Source organism: Rhinolophus sinicus, linkage group LG14 (assembly GCF_036562045.2).
Source record: "Rhinolophus sinicus isolate RSC01 linkage group LG14, ASM3656204v1, whole genome shotgun sequence".
In the NCBI taxonomy this organism is placed as follows: Eukaryota; Metazoa; Chordata; class Mammalia; order Chiroptera; family Rhinolophidae; genus Rhinolophus; species Rhinolophus sinicus.
Window position 1 is genome coordinate 35,657,542 of NC_133763.1, and position 18,959 is coordinate 35,676,500.

An 18,959-nucleotide genomic window follows, 5' to 3' on the forward strand; every position below is an offset into this window, starting at 1 on the left:
TGAGGGCAGGGACTTCGTTTTGTTCATTGTCATATCCCTAGCATATAAGATAGTGCCTCGTACAAATTAGATACTAAATATTTGTAAATGGATGAAGGAATGAAGACAATGAGGCTCAGTGATGTCTGGTTACTTGTCTAGGGTCACACAAGAAGTTGACAGATGAACCGGGATTCAAATCCAGGTTCACCTAGTTCCACAGATGGATCCTGAAGTCTAGGAGATGCTTGCAGCAATGATTTGAACCTCCTTATTTTCTACCCAAAGGCTCACCATTAGACCGTCTCTAATATGCTTTCAAGAGAAGGGCCCTGTAGGACAAGGTATGGGAAGACAGACACAGTGCACTGCAGAAAATCTTTAATACTTATACCATAACAACAATTACATCTGATGTCAACCATATTCTGCGTGCTTTCTATACGTCAACTCTTCTTAGCTTCACCAAATTTCTGTGTAAAGTAAGGCAGGTATTATATCTCATTATATACATTACAAAACTGAGTATCAGGGAGGTTAAGGGAATCAACTCTCACAAACAGTGAGTAGCAGAAACAGAATAATTCAGATTTATGACTTTCAGTATAGAGCGTCCCACTTTACCAACCAACCCATGTTCCCACGACTCTACTGATGTGCTACTGTGGATGTGGAGGGATTTTAATAGAATGGCAGTCACAGCTCAGGAATTCTATGAAACCAGAGGTACTGCATTTTACTTGGAGGTCTATGATATGCAAGAAAGCCTCCTCAGACATAAATGGCCAACTATCAATGGCTACAGGCAGCAGCAAAGTCAGAGCTTTGAAACTGAAGCAATGAGAAGGGGAATGGTCAGGAAAACCATATCTTGGGCTTTTATTGATGTGACAATCACACAGGATTTTCAAGCTGCCAGATCCGTGACCATCTTACAGAAGGAAGCCAAGAAAACTGACAAATATCTTAGCTGACACTAATACCCACAGCTGTCATCTCCTGGACTAGCTGCTGTATCTAATCAGCCATCCTCTGAGGCAGCTGACTTTAGAGCTTAGCGTTTTTGGCTGAGAAACTATGGGTGTTTCATGGCTGCCAAGGGCCAGCCTTGCTAACGGCATGAATGTCAGTGACTGTTGTTTTCATACAGGATAGAGGTCACGATGCCACACCCTGGAGTTAACTTGAATCTGACATGCAGCTGTATGCTGGTCAAGATACCAGCTCAGAATGTTTGCAACAGTCTAATTTCAAATGTCTGTCTCTTTGTCCCTATAAGTTCCCTTACATTTTGTCAGGCTACGTGTGCACACTTTTTTTTTTCCCTCAGAAAATATTGTCTTTATAAGCAGCAACAGCTGAGGCCACTGCATGAGATTTTGTCCATTTCTCATCTTTTTACCCAACTCTTAGGAAACTGTGAAATTAAAACAAAGTGTAATGCTCAGTCTTAGAATATGCGGAGTTTTTAAGTGTTAAATAGCTGATTATTAAATCAAGTTTAATAATTAAAATGTTATAAAGTGTTGATTGGCTAGAAGAAAATAATTCTAATGTATTTTTTCCAAATAATTTACATGGAGACTTGGGTAAGAAAAATTAGTGAACTACATAGTAACTACAGATGCACCATTTCCTTTGGCTCAGTTTTAAACTTAAGTCTCTTTATAAAAGACATTTCTGTGTTTCATTTAGAAGTAACATTAGTAATTGAAAAGAAGAAAATGGGGCAAGGGTCAAATACTTACGTAAAAATTCCTTCTGTGGAAAAAAATAATTAAAAACTTGAAAATTGTTAAATAAAGTCAGGTATTAGTTACCTTCTATGTACTAAATGTGATGTTTGGTGTGATGCTATATTCTTGAAGGTACCTGGATACTTACATGCAATATTCCAAGGAAAGTTTATATAGAGAGAAGATATAGTTGAGAACTCTGCATTTGTATTGTCTTAAGCACTAAAAAGTATATCTTTTTGTCATCAGACTTGAGAAAGAGATCAAAGATCTCGAAAAGGCTGAACTGCAAATCTCAACTAATGAAGAGGTAATTTTAAAGAAACTAAAATCGATTGAGAGGACAACAGAAGACATAATAAGGGTGAGTATTAACTAATATTAATACTATGATTTTCTCTCAAAGTGAGTCCCCAAACAGTATATAATCCTTCAAAGTACATCCACATTTAGAATTTATTTTTTGAACTGTATTAATCACAGAGAATTCTTTTTTCTTATAGTCTGTGAAGGTGGAAAAGGAAGAAACATCAGGAGGTATGTTTTTGAGCAGTCTATTCTATGTCTAATTAACATATTTTTTGATAAGCCCACTGAAATTTTTCCCATTATTGTAAATATATTCTAAATGTATTTTGAATTAATATTAATTTTACAGAGTCAATTGAAGACATCTATGCTAATATCCCCGACCTTCCAAAATCCTATGTACCTTCCAGATTAAGGAAGGAAAGAAATGATGGAATAGAAGATGATGAACAAAATAGAAAAGGTATAAGAGAAATCTATGTCTAAGGCAGGTTCTCAAATTCAGATTTTGTAGTGTCAAATATTAGCAATTTGCTACGACATCCTGTGCTTCCAGGTTGAGAAGTGGTTCATTTTACAAAGTTCCAGGAGGTATGTGAGTCACCTGCATAGGTAGGGATAAGCGGATTATGGCATTGATTCTATGTATTTTATTCCCTAGCACACTAGATATGCTCAGAGAAGACAAAGGCCTAAAGGAGACAAGAAGCTCTTAAAAGCAAAGCTTCCCTGCTTAAAAATATCACTCCCAACTTATTCCACCTAGTGAATACTTTCTTGGGTTACTAAGATCCTTTATGAAAATAAAAATATTCCCCTTGAGAAGGTTAGGAATTATTTACCCCCATGTGGGAATGATTTTCATAAAATTAATATTCCAAAGCCTAAAGGCTTGTATGGAGGCAGAGAGGGAACCTTTGAATTTAAGACTAGAAAGGGAAGCTACGCTCTATCTACAGATAGCAGCCATTCATTCATTCATTCAACAAATGTTTAGTGAACATGTACTATATGCCAAGCTCAGTTCTCGCACTAAGAATACGGTAGCGAATAAAACAGCAAAGACCCCTGCCCTCATAGAGCTGACATTCAAAGGGATAAAACAGACCAAAAAATTAGGTAAATAAATAAAACATATCACGTTAAGGAGTGAAAATGCTAAAGAGAAAAATGAAGCAGAGAAGGGAGATGGGAAGAGTGTAGATGAGGGCACTGCAATTTTAGTCAGGTAGCCAACTGCCAGAACCATCAGGCAATCAAGGGTAAGAAATGTAAGATGGGTTCAGAAGGAAGGTGAGAGAACAAATAAAAGCAAGCATTGCCTCATTGTACTTTTGCCCACAATCCTATTAGCTTTATTATGTCAATTAAAATTCCAGCCATAAGGATCTTGCCTGGACCATGAAGGAGATCTCAGCTTCCCCCAAATCAACCAGCACGCTCCAGTCCAGTTGTTTCAGGACAGCTGATAATGCTCTATTTTTAGCCCTTCCTGTACATGAAAATGAGAGTGAAAATGAAAAGAAACATAAGGCAAAAGGAGAAGCATGTGACTGTAGCCTTCTCCTTCCTGTTTCGTACCAGTTCTATATGGAAACAACCTCTTTGTTGTGAAAACTTCACAATACTCCTCTATCATTTCAACAGGCTGCTGGCCTGTATAGCAAGGATGGAACTTAACAAAATATATGTACTGTATTAGGCCTTTTACCTATGGTAATGCATAGTGCGATATATTCTTCCTAACTAAAGCAAGACCTGATTCCTCCCATTGAATGATGTAAAAGAGTGTAAATTGATGAATTTATTATTTAGAAAGAAAGGTCCCCATTTAAGATCCTTACTATTTCAAACCATCAGCTTCTCTTCTCCAATCAGCTCCTCTTCTTCTATCCTTCCCATTTTTCACTAATTTCATACACCTTTACATTAAAACCCATGTAATTACAGTACTGGTCATTATGTAGTTAATGGATAAAATCAGAAATTAAAAAAGTAGACATCTCCCATTTAAAAAAATCAGAGGGTATGCTTAATATAAAAATAAACCCTGTGAAAGCAGACTAGTTTACAAACGAAAAAGTTAACTAAGTCTAAGGTCAAATTTGTCTCTCGACAGCTTTGTATGCCATGGAAATCAAAGTTGAAAAAGACTTGAAGACTGGAGAAAGTACGGTCCTGTCTTCAATACCTCTCCCATCTGATGACTTTACAGGTTCAGGAATAAAAGTGTATGATGACGGGCAAAAGTCAGTATATGCAGTAAGCTCCAATCACAGTGCAACACTCAACGGCACTGACGGCCTGGCACCAGTTGAGGTAGAGGAACTCTTAAGACAAGCTTCGGAGAGAAACTCTAAATCCCCAACAGAGTATCATGAGCCTGTATATGCCAATCCGTTTTTCAGGCCTACAACTCCACAGAGAGAGAAGGTAACCCCTGGACCAAACTTTCAAGAAAAGATAAAGATTAAAGCTAATGGACTGGGTAGTGATATGAATGAATCCATACACCATATGGACAACGGACTTTCAGAGGAGAAGGGCAACAGCTTCAATCATGCCAGTCCCGTTCGGCCAATACCTCATCCCCGATCGCTGACTCAACAAGCAGAGGAGACACCCCACGCCCTACAAGAGAGGCTGATGACGCCTTGGGAAGAATCTACTGTGATGCAGGACAAGTATGCACCCTCTCCAAAGGCAAGACTCAGTCCCAGCGAAGGGCTTGTTGGGAGATCAGAATGTCAGGCTTCACCTCCTACCTGCCAAGAGGATGAGGAAGATGTGAGATACAATATCGTTCATTCACTGCCTCCTGACCTGGATGAGAGACAACCCGTGACGATGATTTTCATGGGATACCAGCAGGCAGAAGATGAGGATGAAGAAAAGAAGCTTCTGACAGGGTATGACGGGATCATCCATGCGGAGCTGGTTGTGATTGATGAGGAGGAGGGGGGTGAAGGAGAAGCTGAGAAACCATCCTACCATCCCATAGCTCCCTACAGTCAGGTTTACCAGCCTGCTAAGCCAACACCACTTCCTAGGAAGAGATCAGAAGTTAATCCCCATGAAAATGCAAACCATAGATCTCCCCACAAAAATTCCATATCCCTGAAAGAGCAAGAAGAAAGCTTAGACAGCCCTGTCCACCATTCTCCACTTGGTGTTCAGACAGCTGGAGATGGAACTGAGGACCCATCCCTAACAGGTAATAAAAATGACAAGGCTTGCCACTGCTGTTTAGTCATGTGAAAATCTTCTGTGTCATTAACAAACCCTCTTGCTTCCAGCTTTTCTGACCATCTCATAGACTAATACACACTAAGGTTTTTTATTAATGTCGATCCTTTTATCGCCGTAATTAAAGTGATTCAGTCAATTCAAAAGATAAAGAAAATGAAACAAACAAAAAACTGTTGCCTTAATTGGATACTGCATTGATTGACCCTAATAACTTGAAATTCGTCTTCTGTCATGGTGTGGTACTGTGTGTATTTGAATCACTAATAAGTTGTATCATTAATATCATAACTTTTCCAGCCAAAATCTGACACCAGCTACATTTTTGTGTCTCTCTCTGTGATTTAAACTTCCTATATAAGTTAACAAATTGCCTTAATTTTTCAAGAAAAACAAAAAACAAATTTTATTTGCAGTGTGTTAATTTGCTATTTTGCTATATTCTGTTTCTCTATAGTTTTATAGTTTTAACTTTATTTCCTTAATTTTTCTATATTTTAAAATTGAATGTCAATTCATCTTACATTAGCTATAATATTTAATTTTTGTAGTCTTCCCTAACTTAGCAAATTTATTTTCTTCTATTTTCTACACATTTGCATTTCTCATTCTCTATAAAGTTTTATATCTATCTTTCTTAGCATTGAATGGAAAATAACACTTTTTTCTACAAAAGTGATAACTCATGAATTTCAGATTCCTTGTTATCACTTAAATATTATAATCTACTCATCATTTATAAAGAATAAATAAGAATCTAACAAAATCAATTATAATAGCTGTACTGACCTTGGCTAAACACATAGTCAAATTCCCAGACATACAGGTACTGGATGTACAAAAGGGATAATTTTGAATGCTTCTAATAGAAGAATTCTTATGAAAAAGCAATAATTATTAAATCCCAGCTAATCCAGCAAGCGGAACGTGGTAATTCTATAGAACTATGCTAGGACCGCACTAGTCAGGAAGATTTCTTCCTCTGCAACCAATAAAACCAATTTGGTTTGCCAATAATACAAGACAATGGATCTCTTCTAATTTTTTAAGTAGTTAAATTAGGCTTATCAATTGTAAATTTAATTATCTCAAGCATTTCTAACCTCTTGGTAATTGTACACTTATATTATCTTCCTAAATCAGAGTTGAATGATGTGTCCCCCACAATGAAAACCTGTTAAAACTAAAAGTTCCTTTCCATTTTGAGAATGAGCTTTATTTGCTGGTCAAATTTTGCATCTTAAATTCATTTTTAAAACAACACAGACGACTTAAAAAAGAGGGACGCAGTGTATGGTCAAGAGTGGTGACATCACCCACTATAAATCCTCCCATTTTGACCTTGGATGTTAGCCAGCTCCTCCTGAACACCTTATTCATTCTCCCCTACCCATGTCAACACATTTACCTCATAGAAAAAGACAGGAAGTGACTAATGTTTCCAGACAACACTAATCATGTCACAGAAATAAAATAATGAAAACAGGAAGACTTCTTCCAGACAAAGTAACAATACAAATTTCTGTACTATCAATCAAAGCATCTTATAAACAGAATGCTCCAAATTCCTTGCCTTTCATCCTATTGTTTTACTTTGCTGTTTTCCAATTCAGTACATGAATTACAGAGCTGATGTTTTTTAATGGGTTTTTAAAATAAGTATATCATATTGACATAGAATATATAGCCACCTATGCACCTGGATTTCACAAGCACCAAGTAGGTTGAGCTTCTCCCCCACCCCCAAAAAGTGCTTATTGTTGATGGTTGAAAATCCACCACTTCAGTTAATTCCTTTTTGTATGGGATAGGTCCCCTACTAAATATGTTTCTGGTAGGTATAATAGTTCATTGTCAGTCTTTTTTCTCTTAATGTAAATGTTGTTTTCAAAGCTCCATTTAAGAGCAATTTTTAACTTGGAAAAGAGCATGAAAGAGGAAGAAAGATGGGAAAAGGTGGAGGCTGGAGACCCTAAAGACAAGATTTTTTTAGTCAAAACTTTGAACAGGGTCAGACATGACAAGAAAATTTAGGCAAAGTTATGTGCATCTGCTAATGTAAATATAAGAAGGTCATGTTCTAAGATATAACTCAATGCCAGACACTTCCACCAGTAAGTTTTTACTAGAACTCCACCACTATCCCCACCAACTAGACAGCTGGCTTTCTGTGGTTGTCCTCACCAACCTGTTCTTGTACTTCTTCCAGCTCCATTATCCCCTCTTAGAGATGTCAGTGGCATTTCAGGATGAAGTGGGAACCTCAGCTCTGGGGGATTCACATGCTTTTGGTGCCAAAATTGTGAAATTGTGGCAATCACTAGGAAGCAAGGGACGCTAAGAGTAGAGGCAAGCTTTCTTCCACCAAGTTCAACCAGCCAAAACTATGCATCTGAATTGCTATGGGGAGAGGAGGTAGAGATCAGAGAAGAACAGAAAGGAGAAATGAAAAGGAGAGGTATTGGCCCAGGTTTAATAGCTGCTACACCTAGGCACCTTCCCATTGCCAACATGCTCTGGCCCCACACATCTATTTGAAACTCACACCATCTATTTGCCATAGTACTAAAGAAAGGACTAGCAGACTAACACTCTAGAATTCTTTCCCCCTCTTAAGAAATGGGATAGTGAGTTACTGTATTACCCCACTGCTGAAGATGTGCACTTCCAGGATATGCTTTAAGAACTTCATTGAATGTCCACAGCACACAGCGTGTGCCTGCTTTACTGAAACTCAAGTGGAGAAGTAATTGTAGGAATGAGGACTTTACCCCGCCTTTTAAAAGACCTTTAAGAAGTCTCTTAAATGATCTTTGCCCCTGCTCTCTTATTTGGTATGGGCAAGAAAGAGGTCCATAAATCCAAGAGGAAAAACCAAAAAGTCTTGCCTTCTGCCTTCAGTTTACCTCCTTCAGTGGAAGTAAACCTCCTCAGGTTTCACCATGCAACATCTCCCAGCAAAAGAGACCATTCTCCTGGCTACAGAGAAAATAAAATTCCCTCAGCTGGTCCTAATGGGACTATTCTTGACCCTGCCACTAGAAATGATCATTCCCCTTAAGGTTCCAATGGAAATAACGCTCTTTGGTTTCACTTAAATGAAAACATTTCATATAAATAGAATGACAATAAAAATGATCATGATCTTATTACAGTACTGGATCCCTACCCATTCCCATATTTGTGAAAAAGAGCTTCTTATAGATACGATCTTTTCATTTGTTAATAGACAACTAATATATGGCTGAGAAATGAGAGAGCATGCCTTGCCTTTTTAATTTTTTTCATTAAACAAAATTTTGCAATCAGTTAAATAACTGGTTCATGGGCCATATTACACATGACTGTGATGATCAGTGCCTTGAAAGCATCTCTCAACTTTGTAACATGACTGAGGCAGCTATACTCTGAAATCATAAATATTACGGGCATGACACCAGAAAATCAGAGTCTTATGAATTCTAAAGCTACATTTTTAAAAACAGTTTCTAAATCCAATATACCTTTTGCAGTGGAATATGCTAAAAAAAAATGTATTTGTCATTTAAAAGTACTCATAACATCCTGACAAATATATTTCATAATTACTCCAACTCTTAATTACTGGTTCACATTGTTTCACTATAAAGAAATTTCTTTTTGTCATATAGATCCAAGGATAGAGCCCCTTGGTATAACCAACTTTGATGAGTTAAAAAATAAACTAACCATGAATTAGAGTGTGTGTCAATGCTTTTTTTTTTTTTTAGTAGTGCATAGCTCAGAAATACGCATCAAACGGTTATTGACCTAGAGGGAATTTATCTATGGCTAATAGTGAAACTGTGCACTAATCCTGTATTTACTCAATTTGTGCTGTTTGCTCTACTAATTTTTCTAATCTTTATAGAAATAGGTTCCTTCTAGTTCTCAACCTGCTTCTGCCTTAAGTTAACCATAGCTTATTATTTCTACTATCTTTTTGTGCTACTAAAACAATGCTCACATTGTTGGATAAAATCATCTGAGGTATGTTTCAAACTTTCCTGCATTCTATGAAATGGTCATTTAGAACGAAAACAAAGGCTTTTCTTTTTTTAATAACTCTCTATTATTTTCTTTAATTTGCAGCTTTAAGGATGAGAATGGCAAAGCTGGGGAAAAAGGTTATCTGAGAGGTGTACCATCTACGTAAACATCCTTCGGAGAAGAAACTAAGAAATGTTTGCAACTTTCTCTTCTGGATATTTGGGGGATTTTTTGGGTTTGTTTTTTTTGTTTGTTTGTTTTTTTGAGATCCAAAAAATTATAATTATATCCATATTAAGCCATGTGAAAAAGCAGTAGTCATTATTTGTAAAACAAATTCCAAAAAAGCTGGGGAGAACAAATATTTAAATTTTCCAGTTACTTAACACGATTCAGTGGCAGTGGGTGGGGGGGCTGGGACAGCATATTTTTATTGTATTGATACCAAAGCATTTCTAATAAGAGCTTGTTAAATTTAAGAATAAAGTTATTTAAAATAGCCTGACTAGATCCTATTAACTGACATTGTAATTTTGCTAATACAAATAAAAGACCATAGAAAGCGATTGAACCGCATCACAGAAATATGCATCTTTAAATCTGACAAGTAAACATGTCTTCTCATTTTAACAAGGCTTTAAAACAACTACAGCCTCCTGCTAAAGGCCAATTCACTTGATTTGGTAGAGACTTCAAACTCTTTGCATACATCCAAAAGGTGCATGCAATAATTATCCTCATATTTTGGGACTGGATTTGGATTATCTTGATAGCGTACATGCTTTACAGATGGTGACTGGCATGTTCATTCTTCTGGAGATATCATCTTTTCTTTCATTCAGTTCAGAGTGAACTCCATGGTGTGATGACTATGACCTAAGGCTGTTGTATGGAGGACTCCCCATATTCTCAAAGACCACAAACCTGGTCTAATGTTTAAACAATTCTGGTAAATAAGTTAGAATCCTAATATTAAAACTTAGTGAGAAGTATACAGCATGTCATTCCTAAGTATTCATGCCAGTATGTTAAATCCTAATTGGAAGAATACTCTGATGCCAATTCTCTCATACTCTACCTATTGTACCACCCTCCACCCAACACCCTCAAAATCTACTCCCACACATCTTCCCTGGATCATGCCAGTGCATATTACCCAGTTCCCGCGAGTCTTTCGGGGCAGAAACTGAATTTCCCTGGTGAGACTATGGTGAGACCTTATGTTAGTTACTGCTGTGGAGGTGATGAGAGGTCAAAGAAACATATCCTGATGAGGACAAGCATTGACCAGCACGGCACCAGCCCCACATGACTTGTTGGCAAGTGGCAGTTGTTCTGTAGGAGGAAAGAGCCCCTTTGCTGGCCTGGAATGTTCCGGGAAATCTGGAGATTCAAATTTCAGAGGCACTTTCACACAAACACGTCAGTCCCAAGTCCAAGGGTCCCACTGCTTTTCATGCCTCTGACTTTAGCGTGACTTGTCAAAATGCACATTCTTTTGTACCTGTGATTAATGCATTGATTTTTGGTTTTGTCTTTTGTACACAAATGTTTCTTAGAACACTGCCTGGCACCTAGTACGTGAATGAATGAATGAATGAATGAATGAATGAATGAATGAATGAATAGTTCAGAGGAAAAAGGTATAGTCTGCAAGGGGAGGCTGTGTAAACACCAGCTGGCCTCAGGCATGAGCCAGAATCTGGATGGTTCATCTAGCCCTCTTGAGAGAGGGCATGGGACAGCACTGACGTGTAGAAGTAGCCCAGCAAGGCCAGAAGATGTGGGAAGCTGGAGCTAGTCTTTTGCTTGGGGGGTGAGGCTGGAACTGCTGTGGAATCAACTATCAGGTAGGTAGAGTGGGGCCTGAGTGGGGAGCTGCAGCTAGTCAGTAGGGCTGCTGTGGTGAGACTGGACTGTCCATACACCAACCCACTGGCTCCTGTGCTCAATGAAAAAGAAGGAAAGCCAGAAAACGAGAGTGAGGTGTCTTGTTGCCACAATTGCCTTCCAGGAACCCTCCAGCACCCTTTATTGACAAGACCTAACATTCCATCAGCTGGCAAAGGAGAGATGTTCACAGGGTCAGGATTACAAGGGTGGATTTAAAGATGAAGCATTAAATGATGAAGATAAAGAGGAAGCATTAAAAGGGCACAGTCCACCCGTTTTTCTACTCAGCTCCATATTTATCAAACATATATTTGAAAGCTCAAGCAATTAAAAAGCAACTCTGTTTCCATCTAATAAAATGCACCTATTCTTTATACAGAGACCCCATTTTCTCCCCCAAAATAAGGGGACACACGCTCCCAAAGGTCATTGCAGCCACTGCTAATTATATTAAGTATTATGTTTAAGGACAGTTTTAGATTAACAAAAAAAAAAAAAACTGAGAATACAAAATTCCCATATACCCCACACCCAGTTTCCTATTAACATCTTACATTAGTATGGCATACTTGTTATAATTAATGAAACAAGAGTGATATATTCCTAACTAGTCTCATAGTTTTTCTGATTTCCTTAGTTTTCACCTGATGTCCTTTCTCTGTCCCAGGATCCCACACAGAGAACCACATTACATTTAGCTGTCATGTCTCCTTAGGCTCCTCGTGATTGCTTTTCAGACTTTCCTCATTTTGAAAACCCTGACAGTTTTGAAAATTACTCATCAGGTATTTTGTAGGATGTCCCTCTATTGCAAATTGTCTGATGTTTCTCTCAAGATTAGGCTGGGAACAGGAGTTTGAGGGAGGAAGATCACAGCGGTAAAGTGCCATTTTCATCACATATCAAGAGTACATACTTTCAACAGGGTTTATCACTGTTGATGTTGACCTGGGTCACCTGGCTGACATAGTGCTTGTCAAGTTGCTCCACTGTAATTTTTTTCCCCCTCTTTCTATACTCTATGCTTTGGAACGAAGTCACTATGCATAATCCACACGCACACAGTATCCACATAAATTATTTCAAATTCTCTCTGCACAGATTTGTCTATTCTCCTCCATTTATTTATTCAATCATTCACTTAAATCAGTTGGATTCATGGATGTTTACTCTACACTTGAGTTTACCCAACACAATTTGTTGCTCAAATTATTCCATCTTGGGGCAGCCAGTTGGCTCAATTGGTGAGAGCGCGGTGCTCATAGCAGCAACATGGCCAGTTCGGTTCCCACATGGGCCAGTGAGCTGCGCCCTCCACAACTAGAGTGAAAACAAATGGCTTGACTTCAAATTGAGCTGCCTGTGGGCCGCCAGTTGGCTCAGTTGGCTAGAGCCCAGTGCTCATGGCACCCGGGTCGCCAGTTCAATTCCCACGTGGGCCGGTGGGCTGTGCCCTCCACACTAGATTGAAAAAAAAACACAGTGACTTGACATGGAGCTGAGCTGTGCCCTCCGCAACTAGATTAAAAACAATGATTTGGCTCGGAGCTGATGAATCCTGGAAAAATACACTGTTCCCCAACATTCCCCAATAAAAATTTTTTTAAAAATTCAAACCATTTAAGAACTACTAAGTGTTTTTTTTTTAATTATTCCACAAACCATTTAAGAACTATTAAAAGGTTTTTTTTAATTATTCCATCTTAAGTCATTGAAAGCTCTTTCAGTAGGCCCCTATGTACCTTTGACATGTCTTTTTATTAGATTTTCTTTAGTTCTTTTCAACGTTTTGTAGTTTTCAGTGTACAAGTTTTGCATCTCCTTGGTTAAATCTATTCCTTTTTATTCTCTTTGATGCTATTGTGAATGCTTAATTTTACTTTCAGATTTTTCACTGCTAGTGTTTGGAAATGCAATTGATTTTTGTATATATTGATTTTTGTATCCTTTAACCTTGCTGAAGTCATTTATTACATCTAGCAGTCACTTACTGGATTCCTTAGGATTTTTGATATATTATGTCATCTGTGAAAAGTGATAGTTTTTACTTCTTTCTTTACAATCTGGATGTCTTTTATTTCTATTTCTTGCCTAATTGCCCTTGCCAAAACCTCCAATGCAATGCTGATGCAAAGTGGTGAGAACAGACACTTTTATCCTAAGGGGAAATTGTCCAGTTGTTCACCATTAAGTATATTAGCTGTAGGCTTTTCCTAGATGCCTTTATCACTTGAGAAGATCCGCTTCTAGCCCACATTGGTTTTTATCATGAATGGGTACCTCTCTTTAATTCTATCAATTCAATTTTTTCATGTGCTTTGATGGCTGTTATTAGACACATACATATTTATGACTACAATGTATTCTTGATTAATTAATGCTTTAATCATTAAGAAAGGTCTCTCTTTATTACTGGTAATACTCTTTAGCTGAAAATAAATTTATCTGGTATAAATACAAACATTTCAGTCTTCTCATGTTTACTATTTCATATATACCTTTTTCCATTCATTTACTTTCAAACTATCTGCCTCTTTATATTTAAATCATTTTTGGATTTTACTTTTTTACCTATCTGACACTCTGCCTTTTAACTGGAGTATGTAATATACTAATGTTTAATATATTTGTTAATGTAATCGAATTTTGGCCCACCATTTTATTATTTGTTTTTTATTTGGTCCCCGTTTTTTTTATTTTATTTTTCCTTTCTTGCTTTTTTAATAAATTAAGTAATTTAGAACTCTGTCAATTGTTCATATAGATATATATGTATATATATACATACACACATATCTCCATATAGCTTTTTCGCCTCTAGGCATTACAAAATACATCCTTAACTTTTCACATTAGAACTTGAAACTTGTCACTTAGAACTAGCATAGTGTAACTTTACAACATAAAATGCAGGCATCTTGCAACTATGCAGGTCCATTATCCTTCCCATCCTTAATGCTAACTTGTTATATGTATTACATGTACATACAATATAAACCCCACAAAACAATGTAGACCTTTTTTTTTTTTTTTTTTTTTTTTGCTTAAACAGACATATTTATTAAGAATTTAAGTAGAGGGTCAGCCCAGTGGCTCAGGTAGTTGGAGCTCCATGCTCCTAACTCCGAAGGCTGCCGGTTCAATTCCCACATGGGCCAGTGGGCTCTCAACCACAGGGTTGCCAGTTCAACTCCTTGAGTCCTGCAAGGGATGGTAGGCTCCATCCCCTGCAACTAGCAATGGCAACTAGACCTGGAGCTGAGCTGCTCCCTCCACAACTAAGACTGAAAGGACAACTTGAAGCTGAACGGCACCCACCACAACTAAGATTGAAAGGACAACTTGACTTGGAAAAAAGTCCTGGAAGTACACACTGTTCCCCAATAAACTCCTGTTCCCCTTCTCCAATAAAATCTTTAAAAAAAAAGAATTTAAGTAGAAAATTTTGAAAAAAGTTTTATATTGACCAATTATTTACCATTTTGAGTGTTCATTTCTTTGAGGATCTGTGTTCCCATTCACTATCACTTCTCTTCAGCCTGGAGAACTTCCCTTTGCATTTTTTGTAGTGCATATTCTTTATAGTGCAAATTCTTAGATGTCTTTCACCCAAAAATGTCTTCATATCTGCTCTCATTCTTGAAGGATATTTTTTCTTTGTATAGAATTTTTGTTGACATTTCTTGCTCTGTCAGCACTTTAAAAGTGTTATTCCACTCCCTCTGGCCTCCATAGATTCTTATGAGAAGTCAGATGTTAATCAAATCATTCCTCTGCACGTAATGTTTAATTTTTCTGTTTCTCCTTTCAAGATTTGCTCTGTATTGTTTTGCTTTCAAGAGATTGACTCTGACTTGCATAAGCATGACTATCTTGATATTTTCCTGTTTGAGATGTTTTCCTGCATCATGAATCAGTAGTTATCAAATTTTATCAAATTTGGGGATTTTTCTAGTCATTATTTTCAGAGATTCTCTTCTCCTTCTGAGATAATACCAAAATATTTTATCATTTAATAGGTCTCTGAGATTCTGCTTAATACTTTTCCAAAATTTTTCTTTTCTTCAAATAAGTCATTTCTATTTATCAATCTTCAAGTTCATTGGCTTTTTGTCATCTCCATTCTAATATTAATCTACCCAGTGAATTTTTTCAAATATTTTCTCAGCTCTCCAATTCTATATGGTTCAATTGTATTGTTTCCACGTCTATGCACCTTTTTATTTCTCTTAAGGAAAATTCTCTTCCCTAAACCTTTTTATTTATAGCAAGCATATTTTATTTTATATCACTGAGAATAGTTATAATAGATGCTTTAAAATCCTATTTCCTGAATCTAATCATCTAAGAAATCTCAAGGGTTGTTCTCCACTGATTGTTCTTTCTTTATAGCAAGGGTTGATAAGCTATGGCCCACAGGCCAAATCCATCCAACAGCCTGTTTTTTTTGTATAGCCCACAAGCTAAGAATGCTTTCTTACATTTTCGAAGGGTTGTATAAAAAAAAAAAGAAAAGAAAAGAAAGAGAGAAAGAAAAGATTATGCTACAGAGGCCACCATGCTCCACAAAAGGCTAAAACATATCCTATCAGACCCGTTAGTGAAAGTTTGCCAACACTTACTTTGGAGAATGGGTCAGAGTTTTTTGGTTCTTCACATATGAGTAATTTTGGATTGTTACCTGTACATCATAAAATACTAGGTTATAAAAATACTGGATTCTCTTATTTTTCTCCAATAAATGTTGCTTCTTTTGTTTTAGCATGCAATTAATTGGATTAGACTGCAAACTCTTATCCCAAGAGTTTAATTACTATATATAAGTATGTGATCGGAAATCAAAAAATTTGTTTAGATCCTTACAGGAAACCCAACATACAACACAATGTCTTTTACATGTGAGTAAGATATCACATGAAGAAGACATACTTCTAAAGATATGCTCTAGAAACTTCAAGAAATTTCTCTTCCCTAAACCAGAGGTATATGACCAGGCATAATATAAAATTACATTCACTTCTTTGATAACAAAATAAGAAATTAAGCTGATAACCAAGTTTAAGCTCAGCAAAATCCCCAGATCCTTCCACCCAAAAGCATAATCCAAGAGCAGTAATAAGACCAATATTTGTTTTATTGAGGTGAAATTCACAAAACATAAAATAACCATTTTAAAGTGGACAATTCAGTGGCATTTCTTACATTCACAATTTTGTACGAGTATCACTTCTGTCTATCTTCAAAACATTTTCGTCACCCCAAAATAAAATGTTATATAATTATGCATTTCCTTTCCATTCCCTCCTCCCAATACCCCAAGCCTCTGGCAACTATCACTCTGCTTGTCTCTATGGATTTACCTATTCTGGATATTTCATATAAATGGAATCATAATATGTTACTTTAATGTCTCACTTCTTTCACTTAGCATAATATTTTTGAAAATTCATCCCCATTATAGCATGTCCCAGTACTTCATTCCTATTTATGGCTGAAAAATATACCACTGTATGGATGTACCACAGTTCGTTTATCCATTATCTGTTGATGGACATGTGGTCTGTTTCCATCATTTGCCTATTATGAATAGCGTTGCTATGAACATCAATTTTTTTTCCTATTTTTAATGGTGGTAAAATTTGCATAATACAAAATTTGCCATTTTCACCATTTCTAAGTGTACAATTCTGTGCATTAAATACAGTCAGTGTTGTTCAAGCATCACCACTGTCAATCTCCAGAACCCATTCAGCAGTAACTCTCCCTTCCTTCCTCTCCCCAGCCCCTATAAATCACCATTCTACTTTCTATCTCTATGAATTTGACTTGTCTAGGTAGCTCAAATAAATAAAAATCAGACAACAGTTGTTCTTTTGTGCAGCTATTTTACTTAACATAGTCTTCAAGGTGAACATCAAATTCTTTATAAAATAAAAAATACACATTTTATATATTAAAACTGCTAAAATGCAACACTATAATCAATTCAGGAAATAGGATCAACAACATGGACCAAGTACCTTTTGTTGGTATCACTTCATTCTTTCCTTACAAACGCCTTGTGAGATAGGCTTTATAGGTGAAGAAATGAGTCTGAGAATATAAGTGTCTTGCCCAAGGACATGCAACTTGTAAATCAAACGTGCACACTCAGGTCTTCCAACACCAGTCCTAAACTCCCAGTCCCTTTTTAATGTACAGAATCAGTTGTTTCCCAGTCCACCACCACTCCACTTATAAGGATGGTCAAGACAAGTAGCGATCCATGTGGGAGAGAGTGTCATGGAAAGCTGCAAGGACAGGATGATCTTGAGCCAGAACTTGATAAACTAGCTTTTTCCAGGAAGAGAGGAACAAAAAGGGCATTCCAGGCAGATGACCATCAGTGACCTGGGTGCAGAGATGAGCCTGGCGGGAGCTGGGCAAGGAAGAAGCAGGATGTGGATAGGGACAGTGTGCATCCTAATCAGATTTGAAAAGAGCTTACAAGAAACCTTTCTTTCATTCCCATCTATAATGGATTATCTGAAACAAGGACCTTTGTTCTTTATTCCCCCCTTGGTTCATCAGAGTATACAGATAAACAGAATTTCAGCCAAAAGCTACATGTGCCCCTAGAGTTTCCTAGCTGGCATCTACTACATTTGTCTTTTCCTGCTGCCACTGCATCCTGGACTGGGGCAGGATGTAGAAAGGATGAATATCACTTAATACACATCAGAGTCAAAATCCTAACACAAGCCAAGTAGGCGAATATGATTCCTTTATTCAAATAACTTATGCTATAGGCTACCTGTGCACTTAAGATTGATGCACACAGAGCAGAAAATAATAAAAACAAAAAGGTCTCAGTTATGAATGCTACCTCAACCACAATTTTCTAGAATTTACTTCATTTTTTCCAAAAATTGATACTTATTTTTATTTTATAGAGGAATCCATCTGAAAACATGATTTTGCTCACTGTTTGGGGCAACATTGCTGAAGATATAAAGGCATTTAGTTTAACAATTATTCCTATCAAAAGAAATATGTTTTAAAAAAAAACCACCCAGATTGTTTATTACAAAAACAAGGAGAAAAATTGAGAAAAGTGCAGAATGGGTATTTTCAATTTGTGGATATCAACCACTCATAACCAGAACAATCATAATTTTGTATTACTGAAAAGGTTTGGTCTATTAAGATTAAATGACAAAGACTTCTTTGGACAACTCTACATCAATTGATGATATATCAAAATAGTGCCAACAGATGAATCAGTGAAAAAGTTAAAATATCTTAGCCTCAGCACTGGAAATCCAGCAAGTTCACATATTTAAAAACCAAACACACCAAGGTCCATCTTTCTCCTTAAAAGACTTTTTCCTTGTCATGTAGAGAATATAATTTATCAAGAGAAATGTATTAAACCTTAAGCCCCTTCTAATTGAAAATTAGAGGAAATTATCTTAGCATACATTTAATTTTCTATACTGAAAAAAAATTTTTTTTAATACATTCGAAAGGAAAGTTTAGACTGTAAGTAGCCTGGCACTTAATAGAACATGAATACAGAAAATTCACAAGTCAACCCAAGCTACTTATGATAAACACCACTATGAAGAAGAAAAACAAATTTGCATATTATTTTCCCCAGCAAAAGATGTAGGATACATGGCTGAGTCTGTTATTTACATCAGATACAAATTACGTCCTTGGACCAAGCAGAAACCACAACATAATCAAACAGAACACCTACAGAAAATATTATGCCTCCCTAAATTTTCTATTTCAAAAATGTTTAGT

The 18,959-nt window shown here is 36.7% G+C and overlaps 2 protein-coding genes across 4 annotated transcripts in view; one reads left to right on the top strand and one right to left on the bottom strand.

Moving 5' to 3' along the window:
- Positions 1-9,844, top strand: part of PALMD (palmdelphin) — a 47,551-nt gene extending 37,707 nt beyond the window's left edge. The window contains exons 4-8 of one of the 2 annotated variants that reach the window (XM_019747046.2): positions 1,965-2,079; positions 2,219-2,252; positions 2,374-2,487; positions 4,144-5,238; positions 9,381-9,844. In XM_019747046.2, coding sequence (XP_019602605.2) covers positions 1,965-2,079; positions 2,219-2,252; positions 2,374-2,487; positions 4,144-5,238; positions 9,381-9,424 — 1,402 coding nt within the window. In that variant the 3' untranslated portion in view covers positions 9,425-9,844. The remainder of the gene's footprint in view (positions 1-1,964; positions 2,080-2,218; positions 2,253-2,373; positions 2,488-4,143; positions 5,239-9,380) is intronic. The other variant, XM_019747047.2, reaches the window with a different exon arrangement.
- A 2,661-nt stretch (positions 9,845-12,505) lies between these two features.
- The window catches only part of FRRS1 (ferric chelate reductase 1), a 45,926-nt gene continuing 39,472 nt past the window's right edge, over positions 12,506-18,959 (bottom strand). The window contains exon 17 of one of the 2 annotated variants that reach the window (XM_074319323.1): positions 12,506-12,632. The gene's annotated coding sequence lies outside the window, so the exon portion shown is untranslated. Of the gene's footprint in view, positions 12,633-17,456; positions 17,590-18,959 lie in introns of those variants that run through there. The other variant, XM_074319324.1, reaches the window with a different exon arrangement.